Source organism: Phascolarctos cinereus, unplaced genomic scaffold, assembly GCF_003287225.1.
Source record: "Phascolarctos cinereus isolate Bilbo 61053 unplaced genomic scaffold, phaCin_HiC Scaffold_5;HRSCAF=322, whole genome shotgun sequence".
Classification (NCBI taxonomy): domain Eukaryota; kingdom Metazoa; phylum Chordata; class Mammalia; order Diprotodontia; family Phascolarctidae; genus Phascolarctos; species Phascolarctos cinereus.
In genome coordinates, this window is record NW_027555958.1 from 408,488,785 (window position 1) to 408,515,130 (window position 26,346).

Consider the following 26,346-nt stretch of genomic DNA (forward strand, 5'->3'; position numbering starts at 1 on the left):
ATAATTCTGGAATCTGGCTACAATATTCCTTGAAGTTTTCATTTTGGGATCTCTTTCAGGAGGTGATTGGTGATTTCTTTCAATGACTATTTTACCCTCTGGTTCTAGGATATGAGGACAGTTTTCCTTGATAATTTCTTGAAAGATGCTCTCCAGGTTCTTTTTTCAATCATGGCTTTCAGGTAGACCAATAATTCTTTAAAATTATCTCTCTTGAATACATTTTCCAGTTGTTTTTCAAATGAAGTATTTTACATTTTCTTCTATTTTTCATTCTCTTGACTCTGTTTGATTGATTCTCGGTGTCTCATAGCTTCCACCTGCCCAATCCTACTTTTTTTTTCTTTTTAGGCAATTGGGGTTAAGTGACTTGCCCAGGGTCACACAGTTAGTAAGTGTCAAGTGTTTGGTATGAGGCGCATTTGAACTCAGGTCTTCCTGACTCCAGGGCCAGTGCTGTATCCACTGCGCCACCTAGCTGCCCCCCCCCAATCCTACTTTTCAGGTTATTTTCTGCAATGGATTTTTTTTTCCCATTTGGCCAATTGTATTTTTTAAGGAATTCTTTTCCTTAATTTTTGTCCTTCCTTTTCCAAGCTGTTGACTCTCTTTTGCATACCTCTCACTCCTTTTTCTAATTTTTCTTTTACTCTCTTATTTGACTTTTAAAATCCTTCTTGAGCTCTTCCATGAAGGCTTTTTGAGCTTGAGACCAATGTTGTCCTCTTCTACGTTTGTGTTTTGATCTTCCCTGACACCACAGTAATTACCAAGAGTCAATGTTCATTTTTGCTTCTTGTTCATTTTGTTTGCCCAGTCCCTGGCTTTTAAAGCTGAGTTGTCCTGATGCAGCAAAGGGGGCATAGTCCCAAGCTTCTTGTGTTGCAGGCCAGGGGCCTGGTCACTGGCTTCGTGTGCTGGGGCCTCAGGGGCTGGCAGCTGGAGGATGTAGGGGGGTCTGGCATCGTACCTGGTGCTGACCTGGGATCCTAGTGGTGGTATCTGGGGTGTGCTGAGGCCAGCTGGGGTCTTTCTGCATTTCCCCGGGGCTATACTGAAGTACATGGAAGTCTAGCTGCTGGACGACACCTCCCCACCCAGGGCTGCTCCAGAGCACAGGAAGGTCTGACCACTAGAGAATGCCTGCCCGCTGTGCTGAAGCACATGGTGGTCCTCCGAGCTAGAGTCTGCCAGTACTCCTGGCTAAAGCATGTTGGGGGGCTGGAGGGGGGTCCTAATGTTGGCATTTGCCTGCTTCACCACACTGGGGCTCAGGATCTCCTGCTGGTTTGCTGAGGTGGAGCTTGCTGCTTACTTGCTGGGATGATTCCTGTCCTGGAATGCACTCTCCTTTTACCTGAAATGGATCTTTCTTGCCGATCCTCCAAATTTTACAGGCTAAAAAGACTGTTCTACCCCATCTTTCTGCTGTTCCAGGATTTTTCCTGGGGTGCTATTTTCTGGTTTTTCAGAGGTCAGTATGAAAGAGTGACAGTGATTTACTGCTCACTCCACCATTTTGGCTCCTGTAAGTCAGAAAATTCAAGGTCTTTCTCACTGTACCAGGTAGACTATAGGGGGAAGGGGTGGGAAGAGTGTCTCCTTGTCATTTTTCATATTGCTTCCTAGGTAGGAAGCAATAAAGCTCAAAGGAGGGCAAAGTTAATCAAGGGAATATTCTACTTGTTCCTACCACAGTTAAAATTATTGGTTATTTATTTGAACAAAAGAACAAATTTTCTCAAATCTGGCCTCAGACACTTGACACTTAACTAGTTGTGTGACCCTGGGCAAATCACTTAACCCAATTGCCTCACCAAAAAGCAAAAAAAAATTTTTTAATTCCATTATGGCTTACCCAGAAATAAGGAAAACTCCATGAGCCACTGTTCCCACATATAAAAAGTTTATATTTCATAGCTGATCTTCTCTGTTTAAATCTTCCATTTTTCTACTTAAACCAAAAAAGATTTGGTAGAAGTGCTACAAGTTTACTCATGTCATCAGGTAGGATAAAACAGAACATGAAGAAATATCTAAAGAAGGTTACCTGCTGATGAGGAATCAGACTACTACAGGCACAATAAAATATGAGCATCCTGGGCAGAGGAAAAAAAACCAATGTTATCCGTAGTCTATTTTTCTATGGTAGAAATAGGTTACTCTTTTTTCTCTAAAAAGGCAGATTCTTTTTGAGGGGCTAATATCTTTTCAGCAGTTAGGGGAACTCTACCTCTCCATTCCACTTCTTCATAGCTTTGTTAGGAAGTTTTTCCTTATAGCCCACCAAAATGCCTTTGTGCAACTCCTATTGTTTCTAGTTCCTCTTCCATATGACAGACCTTCATATACCTGTCCTGGAACCCTCTTCCACAAGTTTAAAAAAAATATGTAAAAATCAAATCAGAATGAAAAAATTCAGAGCTGTCCACAAAGTCAAAAGGTGAGGAGGAAAAGACTCCTTAAACTCCACAAAGGCTTAATTCTCACTGGATGCCTGCTTTTTTGTGTGCAGCTCAAGTTTTATTATATTTAAAAAGATAAAAAATTTTCTAAGCTAGTGAGTCATATAAAAACAGGCAGCAAGCTGGTCCTCTTGCTGACCCCTACTCTAGAGGACAATATAACAAAAATGCAGACAAACAAGAGAAAAAGGCTAGTTCCTTCTGAACTAAAAAGTAAATTCAACAACCTTATTTAAAAATGATTTCCAGATATCTGATCAAGACTGGCTGTGAAAGTTCTCTTTAATAGTTTTTGTTGTTCAGTCATTTTTCAGTTGTGTCCAACTCTTCTTGACCCTATTTGGGGTTTTCTTGGCAAAGATAATGGAATGGTTGGCTCTTTCCTTCTCTAGCTCATTTTACAGATGAGAAAACCAAGGTGAACATAGTTAAGTGACTTGCCCAGGGTCACACAGCTAGCAAGTGTTTGAGACCAGATTAGAATTCAGGAAAATGAGTCTTCCTGACTCCAGGTCTGACACTGTATCTACTATGCCACCTACCTGTCCTCTTTAATAGTTAGATGTTCACAAAATTTTCCATCTTATTTATGTAATAACCGATTTAATAGCTGTTATTTTTATAAATTTAAAAGAATATCTACAGTGTCTGTTAGGTGCAGGCCAGATGACTTTGCTGAAAAAATATGTTTTCACTTAGTTTTTCAAAGATGAAACTTTTCCCTTTGCTTCATTATGTACCCCAAAAATTATGAGAGGGCATAGTAGCAGCGGTATTCAGATAAATAGAAGTAGTAGTAAAATAAAATCTACTAAAATAATTCAGTATTTCAAAAAAGTTTAAAAAACAGAACACTCACATGTGTCAATATTTTTCAGTACAGTGGGGAACAGTTCATCTGCTCTCAGTAACATGAACTTGTCAATGGCAGACAGGTGCTCTCTAATCATCATTAAGATAACTCAAGAAATTATTAACTTATTCTGCTTTTGGCGGAACAAGAAAGCTACAAAAGTTGCCTACATAACGGAAATCCCTATTACAATTATATCATGCTGACCTTTCAAGCTTGTGATAATGTTTCCTAAACTCCTTTTTTCCTCTCTCTGTCCAGGTCTATAGTGTACTCCATCCAGTTCCAATATTGCTTCTTTTTCTTCATCAAAACGTTTTCCTGGATTTCCTCACATAAGTAGATCTTATCATATAATATCCTCTATTCCCTTCTTCTATCTATGCTATTCCTTTCAAATAAACTATGTCATCATTCCAGACCACAATCCAGTCATGGATCCTATCCTACTAAGTTTCAATTAAGATCTCTAACACATTGCTTGCTATTCATACTTCGTATACCTTTGTCTGGGCCATGCTATCTATTGCTAGCTCTCTTGTCCTTGTATCCTGTGAATTTCTGGGCATCTCCACTGCCATTCTTTCTTCCTAAGTTACAGCTTCATGCTATGACCTCTATATGCCTTGGTCTATATTGAAGGGAGTTTTCTCCCTCTTCCTTTTAAAGTTTAAGGTCCTTTTTATTAGATTTGCAAGATTTCAAAGTAAACATAGCTTTACTAGGCCTATTAGGTGAACTCCATCTCTGCTCCAGGCCTCTCATTCCTAAATTTTAAGCCAGATACAGTCCAAAAATGGAATAGAAATCAACCATATTCTTAATCTGCTAAGTTGACTTCTATTTCCCATTTGCCATTTTAATTATGACACAGCATACTCTTTTCGGGCTTCTCCTTGTTCTTAGAGAACAGGTAGAGCAAAGGAGAAACAGTATCTAAGATCACAGATTTAAAAGGGGAAGGAACTGTCTAGCCCAATATCTTCACTTTGCAGATGAGGAAAATGAAGCCCAGAGAGGTTAGGTAAATTGCCTATGGTTATACCTGAACATAGGTTAGTAGGAGCCTGAGAGAGAATAAGGACCCAGGTCTTCCTGACTCCAAGTTCAGCATTCTTTCCCCTATACCTTTTCTCCTTTCCACCAACCCTACTCCAACATACCAGACTTTGCTTTTCTAAGATATCAAGTAAAAGGTACTGCAATCTATGGCTGAAGATGGAAAAGCTCAAAGTAACAGATCCATACAGCTCAATAAAATAGAAGTACCCCATGTCCCTCAAATAAAGGAAATTGTACATTCTAGAATACTGGTCATAACATGAAGTTAAATGTACATAGTATGCCATGGCCATATGCATTTAGGGGCACTAATTGTTTGTTTTAAATTTTTACTTTAAATTGTTTATTTTAAATTAAGCTCAATTAAATTAAGAACTCTATTAACTTCCAAGAAACTCTACTTTCAGAGATGAAATATAATTGATGGAAGCACAAACTGCAAAATATAAGCTATATAACTAAATATAGATTTTTTTTCCCTACTCCTATTATAGCAAATAAAGAACAGCAGCTAGTAATAAGTTTTTTAAAAATTAGTGGCAGGAAACAGAAAATTTATCTTAAAAAATAAAACTGGAACTCTTTCTCTCTACTACATAGACTGTAAATACTTAAAGAGTAAAAAATCCAGCTCTTCTCCTTCTTTTGCGTCTTCCTATAGTATACATAGTGTTCCATATCATCTGTACTTAAGGTCACCTACCATACTGGATATTTTTGCTTGTTAATCTTTGTCACAAGGGAGAGTTTCATAGAGATGGGGGTAATTCTCCCTTTCTTAAATCCTCTCCCTCCTGAGTGTTATATAAAGATAAAATGCATCAATAAAATTATTTTAAATAAGTCAGCAGTGCTAAAATAAACAATTAGTGCCCCTAAATGTATATGGCCATGGCACAGTATGCACATTTAACGTCATGTTACAACCAGAATTTATGATTTCCTTTATTTGAGGGGCATGGGGTACTTCTATTTTATTAAGCTGTAGATTTAATTCATATAAGTTTATGAAGAACAGTGAGGTAAGGAATGATAAGAGTTAGAAATGCCAAAAGTAAAAGAAATGGGTTTCTAAAGTAATATAAGAACATTCACTTCTCCCCAAAATGATTTTTCCCTCCATAGTATCCTACAGCTGCAAAATGTTTCAGTAAGTAAAAGAAAAAGTTTCTTACATATTTTAAAATTTAAAAAACCGAAATTTAGTCCCTCAAATGCATTCATGAATAAGTGGCTGTGTATTCCACCAATATTTATGGAGTATCCATCATGTTTAAGGCATTACCCCAGGTATTGTTGGAGGATATAAAGTTGAATAAGACATGGTCTCTATCTTCAAGAATCTTACATCTAGTAAAAGAAGTTCCTACTGTGTGTAACGCATTAAGATAAGCACTGGGGAACAGGTGGCTCAGATAAGCTGTGACCTACATTCTCATGGAGCTCACTACTTCCTGGCATATAAACACTCACAGCACAAAGCAGAATGTGACAAGTGCCAAGAGACAGTCACTCCACAATTTGTTGTTCAAAAATAGGTTATATCAAATAATTCTGCAGAAAGGACAGTTTTGCAAGTAGATGATACCTTCCCAAGTAAGAAATGGCTGTAAGGGAGACAAGCTGATTCTGAGTGGCTCACGTACCAGGTAGAGATCAGCCGAGCTGAGCTGGCCAAGGTGCTTCGGATGCTGGGCAAACTGGAGACAGTAAGATAGATACCAGAAGTAAAGCTGAGGAGAATGGTTCCAGGTAGAGTTGGTCCAATCTCAGCAGACTGGCCAAAGAATACAGTTGGGCTTTGTAGTATTAAGATAGGATTTGGTGATCTTATTAATAATGGTACACTGTATAGGGCAACATTACACAGTGTATAGCTATTTAAAATGATACAGGCACATAGCTGCTATCTTTGAGAAAGTAAAACTACAGAGTTATTAATGCAATGGATACAACTACCCACACTAACTATAAATACACAAGCCTAAACACATATAAACACAAAGACTGTCTATACATAATCCTTGACATTCTTCAATAATCCATAATCCTCGCTTCCTTGTTACTGTAAAGGACAACACCACCCTCCCAGTCCCTTGGGCTCACAACCTAGGAGTCATTCCAAATTCCCCTTTATCTCTCACCCCCCATATCCAAGCTGCTGCCAAGGCCTATTGATTTCACCTTTGCAGCATCTCTCGAATATGCCTCCTTCTTTCCTCTCACACTGCCACCACTCTTGTACAGGCTTTCATCAGCTCACACATGGACTACTGCAATAGCCTGCTGGAGGGTCTGCCTGTCTCAAGTCTCCCCTCTCCAATCCATCCTCCATTCAGCTACCAAGTGATTTTCCTAAAGCCCAGTCTGACCATCTCACCCCTCTACTCAATAAACTCCAGTGACTCCTAGCACCTCCATGAGTAAATACAAAATGCTTTGCTTACCATTCAGAGCCGTTCATAACCAAGCCCCTTCCTACCTTTCCAGTCTTCTTACACCGCATTACCCAACATGTCTTCTTGCATCCAGTGACATACGCCTCCTGGCTGTTCCGTCAACAAGACACTCCATTTCTTAGCTCTGAACATTTTCTCTGGCTGTCCCCTATGCCTGAAACACTCCCTCTTCATCTCTACCTACTGGCTTTTTTCAATCCCACCTTTAATAGGAAGCCTTTATCAATCTCTCTTAATTCCAGTGCTTTCTTTCTCGTTTCCTATTTATCCTGTATAGTTTTCACATATTTGTCTGTTTGTTGTCTCCCCCGTTAGACTGTAAGCTCTTTGAAGGCAGGGACGTCTTTTACTCTTCTTTTGGATCTCAGCATTTAGCACAGTGCTTGGCACGTAGTAGGTGCTTAATAAATGTCTGCTGACTGTCATCTTTTTCAAAAGTGTGACCTAATTGTTTCACTATAGACTTCTGCTTCTGATGAAACCTCTGGCAGTCCCTACATAATACACCACTATAAAACCATATAATTAGCCCAATAAGTACGTCTGTTTTGCTCTAAAACTGTGTTGTCAAGCAACCTGTATTTCTGAAGCAGTCTGCCATATATGGTAGACTATGATTCTGTATTCACTGATTTCACCTCATGAATTTGTCTTATTTAAGAAATAACTTTAATCATAAGAAACCCATCCTTCCTAAATCTTCCAGTTAACAAGTTATTTTGACTTTAATCCTCTGGTCCAATATGACAAAGCACTATGGTAGCAGTATTCCTTATAAACCGTCATTAATCACAAACACTTTGCAACTGCTGTTAAGATGACCTTGACATATCTGAAAAATATCAATCAGTTGTGCTTTACACCAAGGTTAGTGCCCACCACCAGGGCATGATGAGAGAGATTAAACAATGTTACAAGCCAGAGACAGTTGTACAAGCTGAATATTTTCACAGGGCTGGGAAAAGTTGGGAAAGACCATTTTTTTTCCCAAAAGTATTTAATTCTGATTTTTTGAGGATTTCTCTAATTCCAGGACTGAGCTGTCTTTCAAAGAGATTGTCAGCTATATTTAACTTATGCAATGGTTTAAAGACCTGTACAATTAAAACTGTAAAAACATCAAGTTCAACTGCAGTAAGTTACATGTGAAATCAAATTTACATTTTCTGTATTAACATTTCCTCTATCAACTTCAGGAAAAGAGAAGATCTAACAAGAATTTTATTTGTAAAAAATTCAGTGTTCCACAAGCTGATATGCAAACCTGTCACAATACCAGGGATTTACCTTGTGGTTCTTGGCTGCATCAGTGATAGTTTCCTGAGCACCGTATTCCTGGAATTCTGATGTTTTAAGTTCAATCTTCACATCATTCTCTGACTCTGAATTCTGCCATGCAGCATTCCATAGTTCTTCAGCAGAAGAACACCATCCCTACATGGAAAAAAGTAATTGCAGGCAAAATAAGGTCAAGAACCAGCTTAATCAGGAAGAAGAATATCTTTTAAGTAAAAAAATAAACAAACAAAAAAGCTGTATATCTTAAGTAAAATAATAAATTGTCATCACAGGAATGGAAAACCCAGCTTATGATAGGAAGTTATTTCTCCTTTCTGACAGCTATGCTATCCATTACTCCAGTCCCTAGAATGTTACATTCAAATTGATTAAAAATTCCCAACCTTGCTAAAAATCACTTAAGAGAAAATCCAGCAATTTGATTGTAACTCCCTTGATACAAATACATCAACATTTCCTGGCTCAAATATAACTCATTTCTACTGAGTTTATTTACAGGTTCAAGCCAGCTAACTGAAATACTTGGATCACAGAAAAGCGAATGCAACTCTTGAAATAGATCTTTTCAATTTTATGTAACTTCTATAGTTTGACTATCATGATCAGCTACCTCATAATGGGGGGAAAAAAATGGAGATCCACCTTACTGAAGACCTTTTTCCATGGCTATATCAGAGAGAAATTTTTTAAAAAAACTTTTAAAAAGAAAAATAAGCTAAATGTCTGTAAATATTTGCAACAGACAGGAAAACTGAAAGTAGCAAAAAATAAAATCACTTTATTAATGTATAAATATACCTGTAGTCTAAACAAAGGTCTTCTTAATGCAAATAAGCCCACAATAACCCCTACTCACTCTACCACCAATTTTTTAATTTTAATTTTTAAAAATTGATTGTTAAATATTTCAGTTATATGTTAAAAGTATTTTAACATTAATTCTTAAAAATTTTGAGTTCCAAGTTCTCTCCCTCCCTTCCTCCCTTTTTGAGAAGGCAAACAATTTGATATGTATTATATATCTCAAGTCATGTAAAATATATTTCCATATCAATCATGTTGAAAAAGAAAACACAAACAAAATAAAATAAAGAAAATGGGGAAAAAAAAAGTATGTTTCACTCCGCATTCAAAGTTCATTAGTTCTCTCCCTGGAAGTGGAAAGCATCTTTCATCATGGGTCCTTTGGATTTATCTTAGTTCACTGTCTCAATCAGGATAGCTGTCTTTCATAGTTGATCATCTTTACAGTATTGCTATTACTGGGTATAATGTTCTACTGGTTCTGCTCACTTCACTTTGCATGAGTTTATATAAGTCTTCCCAGGTTCTTCTGAAACTATCCTGCTTGTCATTTCTTAAATCACAATAGTATCCAACCATAATTATATATCACAACTTGTTCAACCACAATCCAACTGATGGGCATCCCCTCAACTTCCAAAGCAAAAATTTTAAAATAAAAAAACTAGCAAGGAGATTATAGCAATATATCACAGAGATCATATACACCATGACCAGGTAAAAGTTATACCAGGAATTCAGGGCTGGTTCAATATTAGAAAAACTATAAGCATAACTGAACACATCAACAACTAAACTAAAATTATATGCTTATCTCAACAGATGCAGAAAAAACCTTTGACAAAATACAGTACCCATTCCTATTAAAAACATTGGAAAGCACAGGAACAAATGGAGCCTTTCTTAAGATGATAAGTAGCTATCTATCTAAAACCAAGAACAAGCATTATCCGTAATGGGGATAAACTTGAAGCCTTCCTAATAAGATCAAGGGTGAAACAAGTATGTCCATTACTACCACTATTATTTAATACTGTACTAGAATTGCTAGCTATAGCAATAAAAGAAAAAAAATCAAAGCAATTAGAATGGGCAGTGAGGAAACAAAACTAACTCTCTGCGGATGATATCACTGGTATACTTAGAAAATCCTAGAGAATCAACTAAAAAACTAGTTGAAACTTCAGCAAAGTTGCAGGATATAAAAATCCATATAAATCATCAGTGTTTCTATATCCTACAGACAAAACCTAGCAGCCAGATAGAAAAGGAAATTCCATTTAAAATAATGGAAGACAACATAAAATACTTCAGGAGTCTACATGCTAAGACAAACCCAGGGATTATACAAACACAATTACAAAACATTTTTCACAGAAATAAAGACAGATCTAAATAATTGGTTAAATGTTATTTGCTCATGGATAGGCCGAGCCAATAAAATAAAAATTGAAAATTCAACCTAAATTAATTTACTTATTCAGTACCATGCCAATCAAACAACCAAAGAATTATTTTATAGAGCTAGGAAAAAAATAATAAAATTCATTTGAAAGGACCAAAGGTCAAGAACATTAAGAGAATCAATAAAAAAAAAAAAGTGAAGCAAGGTGGGCTAGCAGTTCCAGATTTCAAATTCTATCACAAAGTAGTAATCAAAACAATCTGGCACTGGCTAAGAAATAGCCAGTGGATCAGTGGAACAGATTAAGTACACAATACACAGTAATAAACAGCTGTAGTAATCTAGGGTTTGATAACCCCAAAGATCCAAGGTTTTGGGGTAAAGAACTCACCATCTTGACAAAAATTTCTGGGAAATCTAGAAAGCAGTTTAGCAGAAAGTAGGCATAGATCAACATCTCACCCTATATACTAAGATACTGTTAAAATGGATAAGTTATTTAGACATAAAGAGTGATACCATAAGTAAATTAGGGGAGCACAGAAAAATGTACCTGTCATATCTATGGATTAAGGAAAGAGTTTATGACCAAAAAAGAGAGAAGGGGATTATAAGAAGTGAAATAGATAATTTTGATTACATGAACTTAAAAAGCTTTTTCACAAACAAAATTAATGCAGCCAAAATTAGAAGGAAAACAGGAAACTGGGGGGAAAAATTCACAATGAGGTTCTCTAATCAAGGCCCCATTTCTCAAATATATAGGGAAATGAATCAAATTTATAAAAATAAGAGCCACTCCCCAGTCAATAAATGGTCAAAGTATATGAACAGGCAGTTTTCAGTAGAAGAAATCAAAGCTATAATAGTCATATGAAAAAGTGCTCTAAATCACTACTGAGTAGAGATATGCAAATTAAAAGAACTCTGAGAGCACTTCACACATATCAGATTGGCTAACAAGAAACAAATGAAAAATGACAAACGCTGGAAAGAATGTGGAAAAATTGAGACACTAATTCACTTCTGGTAGAGTTGTGAACTAGTCCAACCATTCTGGAGAACAACTTGGAACTATGCCCAAAAGGCTATAAAACTGTGCATACCCTTTGCCCAGCAATACCACTACTAGGTCTGTATGCCAAAGAGATCAGAGAAAAAAAGGAAAAGGACCTATCTGTGCAAAAATATTTATTGTTGACATAAATAAAATTCATTACATGGTCTTCTGAATTTAGATTGATAAGTATATGTGAATCCTAAGTTTCATGAGACCTCAAGATTAAACTTAAATAGCTATCTCTCTGCAGAAATGTTTCCCTTCCTCCCGAAGCTCTAACCTTCTCCAGTGATTCTTTGCATGGCTGACACTGCTTCCTTCCAGCAAGTCCTGATGTAAATAAAAGTGAGACATTCCCATTTCTCTTCTCTCTGTCAGTCTGCAGAGGCAACCAGTTTTCATCCCAAACATCATCACCTATAGACACTGACTCAAGGTATGGCATCTCAACAGGATACTCTAGCTGAAAAGGAATTAAAGAGAAAGAAATTAAAACCAACTATGATTTACTGTTCCTTTTAAGTCCCACTTGAGTCTGTATTGTTTAAAGACTTTCTTAATCATCATTTTTTGTTTTATTTTAACTTTAACCAAAAGCTGTGCACAAGCCTTTCCATGAGGCACCAAGGAATATAGCAGGGTTGTATCACACTAACTCTTCTTGATTCTCCTAAACCAGTTCTAAAGATTCTGTAATTCATGCTTCTGGGGGTTATCCTGAGACATTATAAGTAGTCACTTTACACAGCTGTTTCTCATTTTATTCCCCTTCAGCTAACACTGTATTAAACTGCTCCCTTTTTAAAAAACTCCCTTTGCCTCCAACCTCATTTTTTAATTTCAGTTCTGTGGGGTCTGGATAGGTACCTCTTGGTTTTCTTTACAGTCCTCATCTTGGGCTTCTGATGAAACTATGTCTGAACCCAGAAATGGCACTTCAGCTTCAGGTTCCAGGTAGTTGACAGACTTTAGGTCACCAATACTTCTCTAGCAGACATGAAAGAATAGCAATTTCATATTTTTCCATACCTGCTCACCCCATGGGTCACATTTGTTTTAAAAAATATGAAATAAGATAAAATAAGAAGCCCACAGAATACCCCAAACTGGAAAACTACCGCACTGGAACAAATACTGTTTTTTCTTACTTTCATCTCTGCCATCAGCTACAATAAATCAACATGGATCGGGAACTATAAATTGTTACCTGGTGAATCTCTAAATGAATCATAGGTGGAGAGAGAAATCACATTCATCCATACTTAGATATAGTTTATAGCAAACTTAAAATTTTGAAAGGGAAGTTGAGACACAATAAAGAAGACATGCTTCTGAACCACATCATTTTACTTGCTGCGCCAGGAGTCACAGAATTAGGCACTGCTAATTTTACACACACATACATATATATACACAAATAAAATTTTTAAAAAACTATATGTAAAAGAAGTTTAGTCTCATACAACACAAATACATACACATGTATATATAATGTGTGCATATATATACATGTTACTATAAGTAACAGAATGTAGTCTTGTTTAATTATCTTTTCTTTCTTTATATCCTTTAATTCAGAATAATAAAAGAAATTGCTCTTTAAAAAGGAATAAAAAAATTAGACACTGACTCTCCTTCCATAAGCCACTGCCTTATAACAGACCTTCTGTTTACATCAAAAGAAATGATAATGCTAATTTTGTGCAATTTTAAGGCTGTTAAAACTATGGGGCAAAAGAAATAAAGTCCTTCTGACTCAATATTAAAGCAACAAAGCTAAACAATTCAGTTTTCAGAAAATATCAGAGCCCAAACATTAATTGATAGAAAATAAAAAAAAAATTAAAATTTGCTTTCAGAAAATGTGGAGGTAAATATTCATATAAATGCTACAATCACAATTTAAAGTTTTTCAAAGCATGTAGTCAAAATAGCCCTTTTCTTTTTCTTTCTACCAATCAATAAAGTTATCCTAAATAATTACACAGATAATCTACATTATTCTCTTTAAAAAAACATCAAAAGTTACAAGTATTTTGTCAGCACATGGAAACATTTTTATGATACATTCAAAGAGGAAAAAAAAGCCTTGCAAAGGTTCAAAAAATATATTTTGGACCACAAAATTAGATAAACAATTGTAGAACCAGCACTGACAGGGTTTTAAACTAAGGCTAACAAGTGATTTCCTTAGGTCACCAAGTTATTTAAGTACAGAGTTGGGACTAGAACCTAGGTCTCCTAACTTTCTGCTATACCACTCTACTTTGGTAGCAAGACCTTCTTGTGTGGAACGAGAATGGGAGTAAGGTTTCCTTACTTAAGCTTACAGGGAGTAATCTCTAGTTTGTATAATAGATACTATGACAGCTACAGTAACTACAAAAGAAAAGAGTACTGGGTAGATGCCACTAAAGCTTAAGGTTTCCTGAAGAAGTGATGTGAGCTGGATCTTAGAGGAAGAATAATATTGAATTGGTGGAAGAGAAAAAATAAGAATTTTGCAAAGGTAGGGGGGAGAGCAGGATTGAGAATGAAGAGAGTAGCTACATTAGAACAGAAGGTTCATGTAGATGCGCTGGATGAAATAAGGTATTTTTTTTTTAAAGCTTCCTACCAGAGGCACTAATTCATTTTCTGGGCTTGTTATTTCTCGGTCTTCATTAAAATAATGCTGATGGGAAGGAAGTTCCACTTCCGTCAAACCAGGTTCTTCAGGCCTTGGACTGCATTTTGTGTACAAGGCTAAAGGGTTGAGCTCTCTAAAACCCTAGAATTTAAACACAAGAAACACAAAATTAGTCAAGTAAACAAATTACAGTTCAAGTAGAAAAATAAATTTAATAGACCTCATACTTTTCAAGCTACAGAATATTAGGCTACTAGAATCTCTTTGCTGATTTAAGAGATTTCTCAATAATGGCATAATTCCCTATTAATTTAAATGCCAATTTCATATCAACTCTTATAAATAGGAAGCTATAGCTTAGAGAGTAAAATTAATGTGGGAAACAACACATTAAGTCAAGTTTTTTACTTCAGGTCACAACATCTGAGATCCATTGGAAGGGAATAAACATTTATATAGCTCCTACTATGTGCCAAGCACTGTGCTAAGAAGTTTACAAACATCATCTCAGTGATCCCTCCAACAACATAAGGAGATAAATTCTGTTAACAGCCACATTTTGCAGTTGAGGAAACTGAGACAAACAGAGGTGAAGTGATCTGCCCAGAGTTATGCAGCTAGGTCTATGGCTGGATTTGAATTCAAGTCTTCCTGACTTCAGGCCCAGTACTGTACCCATTCCATCCATTGTGCCACCTAGATTGTCATTAGTTGAAAATAATCTGCACTTAAGCAAAGCAGAAATTTCATTGCTGCATCTAAGGTAAAGTTTACAAAGTAACCTTCTGGATTTAATCTTTTAATTACTCTGCAATATAAAATACAGCCAAAACTGTCTACCTTAGATGGGGCATTTTCTCGGCAGACAATGGCATGGCCTTCTGCTCTCAGGACATGATGGAAATAGATGTCTTCATTTGACGATGTGTCACACAGAAAGAGGTTGAGGACTCCATCAACATATTCATCCACTACCCCCACCAATGGCTTCAAGCCACACAGCTTCTGGAACTGCAAAATTGCTTGAGGTGACCAATGCTCCTGAAACAGAGTCGACCAGTGAGATTAACCACAAAAGATTTATGGGTGAGTCGCTGTGCATTTCCTTCTATTTGTCTAGATTTGGGTAAGAAAAACATATGCAAAAAAAATTCACTATAAAGTGAAACTATGTCAGCCACTGTCTCTTGATTTTAGAGTCATGTAAATTATGCTCTTCCTTCCATAAACAAAAGATCGCACTACTCCCAGTAGGTCATCAACACAAATAGATGAATTCAGCAGGTAACCTTAGGAAATTCATACCAAACTAAGGATAATTCATAAGTAAAAACAGTTCCTTAAAAGAACAACAAAAATTTATTAGGAAAAAATCCTTTATTAAGTGTTTATTATATTCCAGGCAATGAAACTATACAATGCAACACAACAGAAAGAACTAAATTGGGAGCCAGGACACTTGTGTTAGGTCTGTTCCTGTCACTAAGAAGCTGCTGACATTGCACAAGTTACTTAACCTCTCGTCTTTAGTTTATCTACAAAAGAATTTTGGCCTACATAATCCAACTCCCTTTTTGGTAGATTCTCATTCATTAAAGCAGATTTCAAGGCCTAACCTTATTGATGTAGTTTTAATTTCTTCTATTTTTGCTTTAAATTCAGACTTTTTAAGAAATTAATTTTAGACAGACATCTGTGAGAAAGTGAGCTCTGATTAGTCTAAGCAAGTTTTACTGTTCTTAAAATGAAGAATTTTACAATGTTAAAATTAGGTACATACACATACCTCTATGGGTCTCACCCATGCCAGGGAACAAGGAATGGCCTGAGCAGGAAGCTTGATGTAGCAGCACCTATAAAAAGAAATCCAAATTCATGACCACCTAACACACTTTTAAAAAATTTATATTCTTAGCTTTGCATATTTAATAAGGTTGAACACAACATCCCCCAAAAAAGTGAATCCAATGGTAGCTAATCTCATAATCCATTCAATAAAGGAGAATGAGAGACACAAAGGCAAGTGAGCAGATAGACCCAGATGGCAACACTTCTATGAAACATAGTAACAATGCTTTATCTAAAGTCTGGTCCAGGTAAAGAAATGTAGGGGGTCTAGAGGTAAATTTATAAGAACCCACAGAGGATGTGTTTCCAGGCCTGTCTGGTCTGGACATTCTAATACCAAAACTCATCTTGTCAGATCTGTTAACTTACTTGAGAAACCTCAGAGAGGACTTCTGAACAGTTCCCAAATTTCCAAAATCTGGGTAGAACACCTCAACTTCTTGCTTCCCAAGAACTTGATGAATAATGACTCGGTACCACCACTTATCCTCAGAAATCCTTACACAACAGAGATGGCCAGGTTGGATAAAAGATTCTGGCATAATATAGCGATCAGATACTAACTGATTGGAATAGCAACGCCTGCAAAATTCCAAAAGAAAGAGTGATCATGAAAGAAAGCAGAAACAATTTGTGTTATATGTTTCAAGAGAAGGGAAACCTAGGCAGGTAATGAAGGAGGGTGTCCTGCAGTTTCCCCAAGTTGTTTTCTTTAGGGACAGGGATGAGACCTCTAATTTCATTGGCACAGCAATAAACTCCCGCCAACACTGGTTACCACCTTCTCTGGAAGTCATGACTTAAGAGATGTGGAGTTGCCTAAAGCACTTAGTATTAGAGGTAGGACTCAAATCCAGCTCTTCCTAGTTTCAAGGCCAACTCTCTCCACTACCTCTTATTTTCTTTATTAATCCCAATTGATTTTCTTTCTTCTGCTCTTAGACAAATCTCTTTCTTCTTCAGAATTCTCTCCCCCAATTAAAAAACAAAAGCACCACAAACTTTTTTTTTCAATCCAAACCTGTGATTTCAGAGACGCAGCATAGTATAGTAAATGGAGAGCTGACTTTTAAGCCAGAAAGATCTAGGTTCAAGTCGTGTATTTGCCCTGTACCATCTCTGGGCAAATTACTTAACCTCTCTGAGCCTGAGGCAACTCTTCAAGACTATAAGGTAAAGAGTAAGCACTGATATGCTTTGGTAAAGAGAATTTCCTTACTGAAGACTCCCTACACTGACTAACAAGAAATAAGGAAGTAATAATAAATAATATAATGCAATTTATGACCAGTATCACAGGCAGAGGATTCATTCAACATGAATTTATTGAATGGTCTACTTTACTGACAAGCACTGTGGGAATATAAAAAAGTATGACATTAGTAAATATATAAACAACATATAGTTCTAGAGATATTTTCATGTAGAAGATAAATTTTTTCAGATAAAAATTTAACAGAGAAAAGTATTTTTAAAAAAAGAATTCAGAGAAAAAGATTATCAGCATGCCATGCTTTGCCTTAGACCGGCTTCCAAATTTTAGGAGAGACACTCACAAATATTTACAAAAGAGAGTGACAAAAATGGGGAGGGGATTCAACACACTGCATAAAAGGATCAGATGAACTGAACAGATATGCTTATCCTAGAAAAGAGTAACATGATCATAATCTCCAAAGATATAATGAGCTCTCACGTGGAAGGAAGATAAGATTTATTTTGCTTAACCCTACAGAACAGAAGCAGGACCAAGAAGGAGAAGTTACAGGGAGGTATTTTAGCTCAAGATAAAGAACTTCCTAGTAATAGAGCTGACCCAAAATGGCACAGAATACCAAGAAGGTAATGATTTTCTATTCCTGGATGTGGTACTTAGTTAGATAACATTAATATTTGATGATTCAATAAACTGGGACCAAGCGGTTTCTTAAACACCTGTAATGTGCCAGGCACTGTGCTAAACACTTTACAAATATTATCTCCTTTGATCCTCAATCAACAATCCCTTGAGAAAGGAGCTATTATGGTTTCTTTCTTACAGATGAAGAAACTGAGGCAAATAGAGGTTAATTAACTTGCCCAGGGTCACACAACCATTAAGTATCTGAAGCTGAATTTGAATTCAGGTCTTCCTGACTCCAGGTCCAGTGTTCCATCCACTGTATGGCACCTGGCTACCTCATTATTACTATATATGGAATATTATCATATCTGAAAATAATCTCAAAAAACAAAGTACAAATCAGAGCAACACTAAATGAAGAAAACTGAGCAAAAATTTGCAGTAGGATTTAGTAGCAAAGGATTTGGATACTAAACAGAAACAATTTCAGGTCGAAAAAAAAAACAGGCAAGCTACCTGTTCCTTACCTCATTTCAATCATCATATCCTCAAGTAACTCGGATGAATCTCTGCTATAGATTCGGATATAAAACTGACTAGGAGAGATTATATACTCTACAAAGACCCCTACTAGGGTACTGCTATCTAATGGTGGAAGGCTGCAGAGTTTTCTGTTCTGCACAGCATCTGGTGGGATCTCGTGTCCTGACATCTCCAGGTTGAGCTGTAATTGTTTCATTCCCATATGCTGTAAGCAATATAAACATGAAGAGTATAATTTTAAATACTATGGTGCAATCATGAGCTAAGCAAAGTAATGGATACAGCAATGGACACATGAGAGAAATGACATTCTACTTTTCATAATAACTGCCCTAAGATAAATCCTCCTCCAGCCCCACAATGGGTAAGTTCCTTAGCAACAGACACTATCAGACTACCCCACAGCACAACCAATGTGAGAAAGAAGTTTTCAAACTCTTTTTCAGAAACACCACATTCTTCCACAGGAATCCTCATTTCCTCCAGGCCCATTCCCCACCACCCTCACCACCAAGGACTATCTACTAAAAAGCCATAGTGCAATTTCCAGAATGTTCCATGTTTTAGATTGCTTCCGAGAAAGTAAAAGGCTACCAAGGGTCAACGAGGGATGAAGGAAAGAAAGGGTGAAGCAGTAACCTAGAGGTTAGGGGTATGTTCTGGGATTTGCTGTTGAGGCCTGACGCCAGTAAAATCAAAAATAGCCATTTGGGGTACCTTACCTCTTTTTTCAAAATATCCCAAAATTTCTGACACAAATTTTGACAAACAGTGGTGGTGAAATCAAATACAAAATGGTAAGAAAGCTGTCAAGTTCTTCTTAGCCATAACTGAAAATTACAACATGCCAGTAGGAAAAGCCAGCAACAATGGCGGGCACTCCATTTAGAGACTTTAGACCAACAAAATATAATGTTCAGAAAGAAAAGTTGCCTTTGGAAACAAATCTTCGTAAAAAGGATATTTTAGTTCAATCTAACTCATTTAAGTCACCACCATATTACTTCTACAGATCTAAAACTCAAAGTTATTAAAGTCTACTCACCAAGGGCACAGGCTTCGTGACCGGGCTGAATTTCTTGCAGACCCTCTCTTCTACATCCCTATGCTTTTCCACAGAATTATTCCAGGCAGTGTCCTTAATATCCGGAGATGACAGATAATTTCTGGGGGGACTGGAGATATTGGCTTTGCCTTCTATTTTCTTATCTAATTGGACCAAACATTCATCATTGAAAGGTAAAATAGCTACATCTTAAATAGCCAAAGTTAGAATGTACTAAGCCCATCAGACTGTACTACACATCTTTGATTTCCAATTTATTCATTTCATTTCAACTCTGGTAATTGCTTTTATGGGATGGGCTAACTTCCCACAGATGGAATAGCCTCATAATATCTCAATAACAATGCCTGAATTCTTCTAAGGACATTCCTCAACTAGTTTCACATAACAAGATGCTCATATGACGATACCATTCCCTACAAGAAAATGTAATACTAAGAGATTTATCAGAACATTCTCAAGACGTACTTTGAAACCTTGTACCTTTACATTATTCCCTGACAATCTCTAATTTCAGAACTATCTAAAAAACCCAGACCAAAGGGCAGTCAAATCCCAAAAAGAACAATTTCAGATTTTTAGTGGGTACAGAATAGAACAGATAAAATCTATTACAACAAATAACATAAAAATATTTACAAATATTGTTGATATTTCCATGTCTTGGCAAATGCTCTGTAGTAACAGCACTTGGCTAACGTGACAAAAGCTACTTTTAAAGAAATAATTCAATACTATAAATGCTCTCTCTGCTTCATGCCCACAAAAGTGCCTGGTCTTGTATTATTTTTGTCTCAGGTAAGAAAAAGGTAGAAGAACTGAGATGTAACTGAGTTCTCTATAGTTCTTTGGTCCTTAGATGAAGCAGCAATTACTCATCAACCCTCTTCAATCTCCTTATACCCTTAACATCAGAAATACTTCTTGCTCCCAAAATCCTCCCTAAATAAACCATCACCACACAAAAGGATATAAAGTTTAAGTGCAATAAAGGAGTTTTATTCTTTAAAAAACATATGACAAAATTGAAGCATCTGTGGAATTAGCTACAAGTAGGATTTTATCCGTAAAGTATATTCTTTAGGCTAATATTGGGGCTTAGTTTTCTTGAAGCTGAGGTTAAATTCTGGCTCTACTCTTGGAGCAAGTCATTTTAACTAAGTGTCAGTTTGCTTACCCATTTAAAAAAAGGGGGGCTGGGGCTTTGTCTAAACATCTCTCTCTCTCTCTCTCTCTCTCTCTCTCTCTCTCTCTCTCTCTCTCTCTCTAGCTCCTTCTGGTTCCAATATTTAGGGTTTTTATCACCTTGAATCAAAGACCTCTGGAACTATCAAAGCTGCTCTTTGACACAAACATTGCAATTCAATAAAATAACCCTTTAAAATAGCTGGGTCTGGGGGCAGCTAGGTGGTGCAGTGGATAGAGTACTGGTCCTGGAGTCAGGAGGACCTGAGTTCAAATCCAGCCTCAGACACTTGATACTTACTAGCTGTGTGACCCTGGGCAAGTCACTTAACCCCATTTCCTAGACCAAAAAACAGTTGTGAAAAAAGGAAGAAAAAAAAATCAACCCACAAACTTTGGGGCAGCTAGGTGGCGAAGTGGATAGAGCACCGGCCCTGAAGTCAGGAGTACCTGAGTTCAAATCCGGCCTCAGACCAAACACCTGACACTTACTAGCTGTGTGACCCTGGGCAAGTCACTTAACCCCAATTACCTTAAAAAAAAAAATAAAATAGCTGGGTCTGTTACTGTGTTAGAAGTACGTAGATAACAAGTGTTACATATAGTATATTAAATTCCAAAATGAAATTAAATAGCACAAATTACAAATATATGTGTATTGCACTAGCCTACCCCATTCACTTACTTTTCTTAAAAAGCATTATACACTTATAGAGAGAAACAGAAAAAGATCATTTGACACATATATAGAAGGTGAAGCATACCTGACTACAAGAACAGCATGTTGATTTATTTTGTTTGACTGTATTTCTTTACCAGAGAAGGTTCTTTTGGGGGGAGGAGAAGGAGAAGGCGTAGTATCATTGGGAAGTGACTGATTTTTTTAAAAGAGCAACTGAAAGAGTTTTTTGAAAGTACATATCAGATAGCTTAGCTAGGTAAGGGGGAGAGAAGGAATACACACACACACACACACACACACACACACATCTATCATGGGAAATGAAAATGGTGCAAAAGCAAAAAATAGCAATAAAAAGTATCAGAAGCAAAAATCCATGCTAGAGGAAAAAAAACAAATTTAACTACCCTACAGGACCAAGATTAGGGCTTCCTTCTCACTATAAATGAATTCACCAATTCCTGTCAGTGAATTACAATTAGAGGTCATTCAACATAAAGAGTAAGTATTAACTCAGCCTTCCATTTGAAAAATGAATCAAGCATTGAATTGACATACACACATGAAGATTTTCAGAATTAATTTCACACAAGGGTAGGCCGTACTTTCAGCAAAAGTAGTATCTAAAAGTTCAAATGCTACAATTAATGTGCAACTGAGATAATAAAAGAATAGTTAACCTCACATAATACACCAATATAAAATCCTCTTCTCTACTAACTTTCTAGCCACATTCATTGCTTGGTCAAATATCCTAACCATGAAAAATCATCATATATTTGGTATTAAACAATTCTAGGCTGAACTGGCAACTCTCTATTTCATTCTTATTTGTGTACCAGTAAGTAAACTCACCTATGTACGCATATAATATTATATATTAAGCTGCACTTGTGCATTTATGCCAATTTAACCTATACTTGAAAAGAGGTTAATAAAATTAATCTGTATAGGCTGAAAAGATTCACCATATTTTTCAGGTTATCCCTTAGCTCCTTTCCTCTACTTAACATTAAAAAGTATCTATAAAGTTCAGAATGTGCTGCCTTGACCTGAAAAAGGTGTCATCAAGAAAGCCTAAAATAATAGTGGAATTTTAAAAGAAACCATCATGCAAAATCCACTCTGCCCCACCAAAATTAACTCAATTCAAGATTCATTCAAATGTGCATGAATGTCCAGATTTTCTCTGTTACATATTCTTGTATTTCATCCTGGTTTATCCTATCTGGTCACTGTGGGCTATTTTGGCCAGCTTTACATAATGAATTTCAACTCACCTGTGGTCAAATGCTTCATCTCTGCATCAAACACCAACAAGTCTCGTTCACCTTCCTTGAACTCAACACACAGAATGTCACTAAGAGATCCAACAAGCTCTGCCACATTTAAAAACCCCAATCTCTTCGGTGAAAGCGGCTCTTTAAAAACTGCCTGTCATCAAAATAATTTAAATTTAAATGAAACGAGGAAGAAAACTGACATAATCAATTAATAAGCACTAATTAAGCCAGGTACTATGTTAAGTGCTGGTAAATAAAAACAATGAATGAAACAATTCCTAAGCTCATAAGAGCTTACATTTTAATGGAGGAGTCAATACACACAGACCAAAAATAATTACAAAGAAATTAAATACAAGGTAGTTTAAGGTGTAGGGCACTAGCAATTGAGATCAGGAAAAGCTAAGTTGTTTGAATTTGGTCTTAAAAGAAGAAAGAGATGCCATGAGGCACAAGTGAAGAGGAAGTACCTTCCAGGTATAGGGAACAGCCAGAGAAAAGGCATGGAGGCAGGAGAGAAAGGGTCATATCTAAGGAAAAAAAGACCAGTTTGGCTAGATCAGAGTATGAGAGAGGGAAAAGAGTGCAATATGACTGGAAAAACATGTTGGGCAGGGTTATAATGGTATTTAAAAGCTAATCACAGAAGTTTATATCTGATTCTAGAAGCAAAAGGAAGCCACTAGAGTTAGTGGAGCAAAGGAGTCACAGTCAGATCTGCATCAAAGACCAAAAGTGCTTTCCCTTAAAACACTTTAGCAGCAACGTGAAGGATGAAGTCAGGAAGAGACCTGGGACAAGCAGACAACGTAGGGCACTTTGCAATAAGCTACGCAAAAAGGTGGTGGTGTCGTAGAGGTAGAAACAACAAACTTTGGCAAGTGACTGGATGTGCAGCATGACAAGTGAGGAGTCAAGGTTGAGCCTGAAAGTTTAGAAGAAAGTGGCACCATAGAGAGAAATAAGGAAGTATTTAGAGGAACAGAGGAGTTCAAATTCCGACATGTTAAGTTTGAAATGTCTCCAGCAAGCCTGATTTTAAATACTAGTAATAGCTAACACTTATGTAGCAGTTTCAAATTTAGAAAGTACTTTACAAATACTATCTCATTTTATCCTCACAATTCTAAGAGGTGCTATTTTTAATCTCCATTTTACAGAAGAAGAAACTGAGTCAGACACTGTTTCGGAGGCTGGATTTGAACTCAGGTCTTCCTGATTCCAGAATGCTGGGGAGAGACTTGAAATGGATACACAGACGGGAAACATCAATATAGAAACTGTAACACACCCACTCTCTCACTTATCTTCAATCTCTCCCTGTCTACTGGTTTCCCTAATGCCTACAAACATACCCAAGTCCCCCCATTTTCAAAAAATCTCTCGCTCCAGCCATCCTCACCTTGAACGGGCCACGTACAATCAATATCTCTACCTTTCCTCTTACTCTCTTAACTGTCTACACCATCTGGCTTCTGACCTCATTCTTCACCCAAAACTGCTCTCTCCAAAGTTATCAATGAATTCTTAACTGCCAGATCTAATGGTCTCTTCTCAGTCCTCATCCTTCTTGACCTCTCTGCAGCTTTTGATACTGTCTTCTCTCTAGGTTCTCCTATCTGATTCCTTCTCAGTCACTTTCTCTAGATCTTTTTCCAGGGCAGTAGGTGTCCTCCAGGATGGGAGGACCCTTTCCTCTTCTCCCTCTATTTCACTTGGCAAGACCGTGAGCTCTCATAGATCCAATTACCGTCTCTATGATGATTCTCAAATCTACAAATCTAACAACCTCCTGACCTTGTCTTGCATCTCTAACTACCTAAAGGAGATCTCAAAATGAATTCGTTGTCTTTTCCCCAAAATCTTCTCCTCTCCTTCACTTCTCTTTACTGGTGAGAGTACCACATCCCCCCAAGTCGTTCTGGCACACAGATAAGCGTCACCCTTCACTCCTCATCCTCTCCCCTCCACATCCAATCTGTCCCTAAGTCCTACTGATTTTACCTCTGTAATATCTTTCACATACCTTCCCTCTGCTGATGTTCTCCAATTTATCCTGTATACATCTTGTTTGTACATAGTAGTCTGTAGGGACTGTCTTTAACCTTTCTGTATCTCTAGTGCTTAACATCGTGCCCGACATAAAAGGTGCTTGTTAAACGACTGGTGGGATAAACTTGGTATGTTTGAACTCAGTAAGGAAGGAACCAGTAGACAGGGAAAGGCTAAAGATCAGAAAGAAGCTGAATCAGAAAGAATGCAGTTGCAATCTACTGGAGGAGATGGGAGGGGATAAGATCAAAAGCATATGTAGAGAAAGGCTGGCCTTGCAAGGTTGGCCACCTTACTGTCAAAGACTTAGTAAAAGAGAGCAGAGAAACTGAAGGTGAATAACATGAATTTCTAGTATCCCATCAGCAGGGTTGCTTGACTTCTTCTAGATCCATTATCAGGGAAGTAGATGATGGGAGTAATCCAAGGCCGAGGTCTGGCAAGGGATGAGCTGTGACAGAGAACAAGGGACTTGAGAGAAGGGGAATTGGCTAACCACTGGGGAAAGACTGGACAGAAAGAGAGAAGTCAGAACAGAGGTAATGGCTTGAAACTACTGAAGGGGTGGAGAAACTAGAGATCTGGAAAAGGGCAAAGAATGGGATTAGGAGAGGGGAGGCAATGGGAAATATGAAATATAAGTTTACAATCAAATATATAAGGTCAGAGTTTTTGAACATAAGGAAATATGATCCTAGGCATTTCTGGGAAATCAACAGAGAATCACCAGACTAAACTAAAAAATGCTCATTAACATAACGTGTTTTAGTCACTGGCTTAGTGCATTAAAACTGATGGTGCCTCAACAACTGACACACTAACCTGAAAATCTTTTTGTGGCCATGAGTAGGTAAAAATATTAGAGTTTTATTATTAAGTAGCCTTATGTACAAGAAGTTTGAGGGTTGAACAAAATGTCAACAAAAGAGGAGAAAAAAACAAACAAAATAAGTTCAACAAGGTTTTCATAAAACCTTATATATGTAATATATATCTTATTATATTACATATATATAACATATGTTATATATGCTAGATAGTATTTCCCACCATATCCAGTATAAAGGAGAGAACTAATATTTATCCTTTGTCACAACCATGGTATATCTCAAAGAGTTCACATCTAAACTCAACAGCCTCAATACTGATATTTAAACTGTTCAAGTTGGATCTCTTTTTTACTCCCTTTTGAAAACATATACTCCTGGTATGAGCTTAACAATTAGTAGTATTTTTTTAAATTATTTTCCATTAATACATTTAAATATTGGTGTTCTCAGATCTTTTTTCTTTCTACAAAGAAAACATTAAGAATGGAAAAATAATAAGAAAGTAATAGGAAATGGGTCATATGAAATGAGTTTTATGAAAATGTACATACACATGTAAATTGTCATCAAGTGTTTTAAGCAAATTAACTTATTTAACGTTCATAACAATCCTAGGAGGTAGATATTACAAATATTATCCCCATTTTATGAACAGGGAAACTGAGGTTTGTAGGCATTAGATGACTTGTCTAAAGTCACACTGCTAGTAAGGCATATAGATGAAACTTGAACTCAGGTCGTCTGAATGAAGGTTCATAGCTCTTTCCACCATATTACACTGCCTTACTGACATAAATAATTAAACTACCAAAAGAAATTAAGGTAAACTGGACTACTAATTGAGAAACAGAATAATTTCTAACTCTCGGAAGAGAAACTTTACAAGGCTCTAACTGGTACAAGAGAAAACAAAATGCTAAAAAAAAAAAAAGTAAAAACTTCAACCTAAATCTTCCTGGCTCCAAGTTCACTAAGCCA

At 36.7% G+C, this 26,346-nt stretch overlaps 2 protein-coding genes across 7 annotated transcripts in view; one reads left to right on the plus strand and one right to left on the minus strand.

Moving 5' to 3' along the window:
• LOC144457828 (uncharacterized) overlaps positions 1-25,702 on the plus strand; it is a 49,995-nt gene extending 24,293 nt beyond the window's left edge. For all 4 annotated transcript variants that reach the window (XR_013487358.1, XR_013487357.1, XM_078156468.1 and 1 more), the window contains 2 exons: positions 14,902-15,122; positions 23,647-25,702. The gene's annotated coding sequence lies outside the window, so the exon portion shown is untranslated. The remainder of the gene's footprint in view (positions 1-14,901; positions 15,123-23,646) is intronic.
• TDRD5 (tudor domain containing 5) overlaps positions 1-26,346 on the minus strand; it is a 60,270-nt gene that overhangs the window by 16,311 nt on the left and 17,613 nt on the right. For all 3 annotated transcript variants that reach the window (XM_020984325.2, XM_020984323.2, XM_020984326.2), the window contains exons 7-16: positions 22,484-22,637; positions 19,316-19,479; positions 18,255-18,475; positions 16,254-16,466; positions 15,823-15,889; positions 14,877-15,077; positions 14,025-14,177; positions 12,275-12,394; positions 11,688-11,870; positions 8,127-8,273 (exon numbers count right to left, since the gene is read on the minus strand). In XM_020984325.2, the coding sequence (XP_020839984.1) occupies positions 8,127-8,273; positions 11,688-11,870; positions 12,275-12,394; positions 14,025-14,177; positions 14,877-15,077; positions 15,823-15,889; positions 16,254-16,466; positions 18,255-18,475; positions 19,316-19,479; positions 22,484-22,637 (1,623 nt within the window). The remainder of the gene's footprint in view (positions 1-8,126; positions 8,274-11,687; positions 11,871-12,274; positions 12,395-14,024; positions 14,178-14,876; positions 15,078-15,822; positions 15,890-16,253; positions 16,467-18,254; positions 18,476-19,315; positions 19,480-22,483; positions 22,638-26,346) is intronic.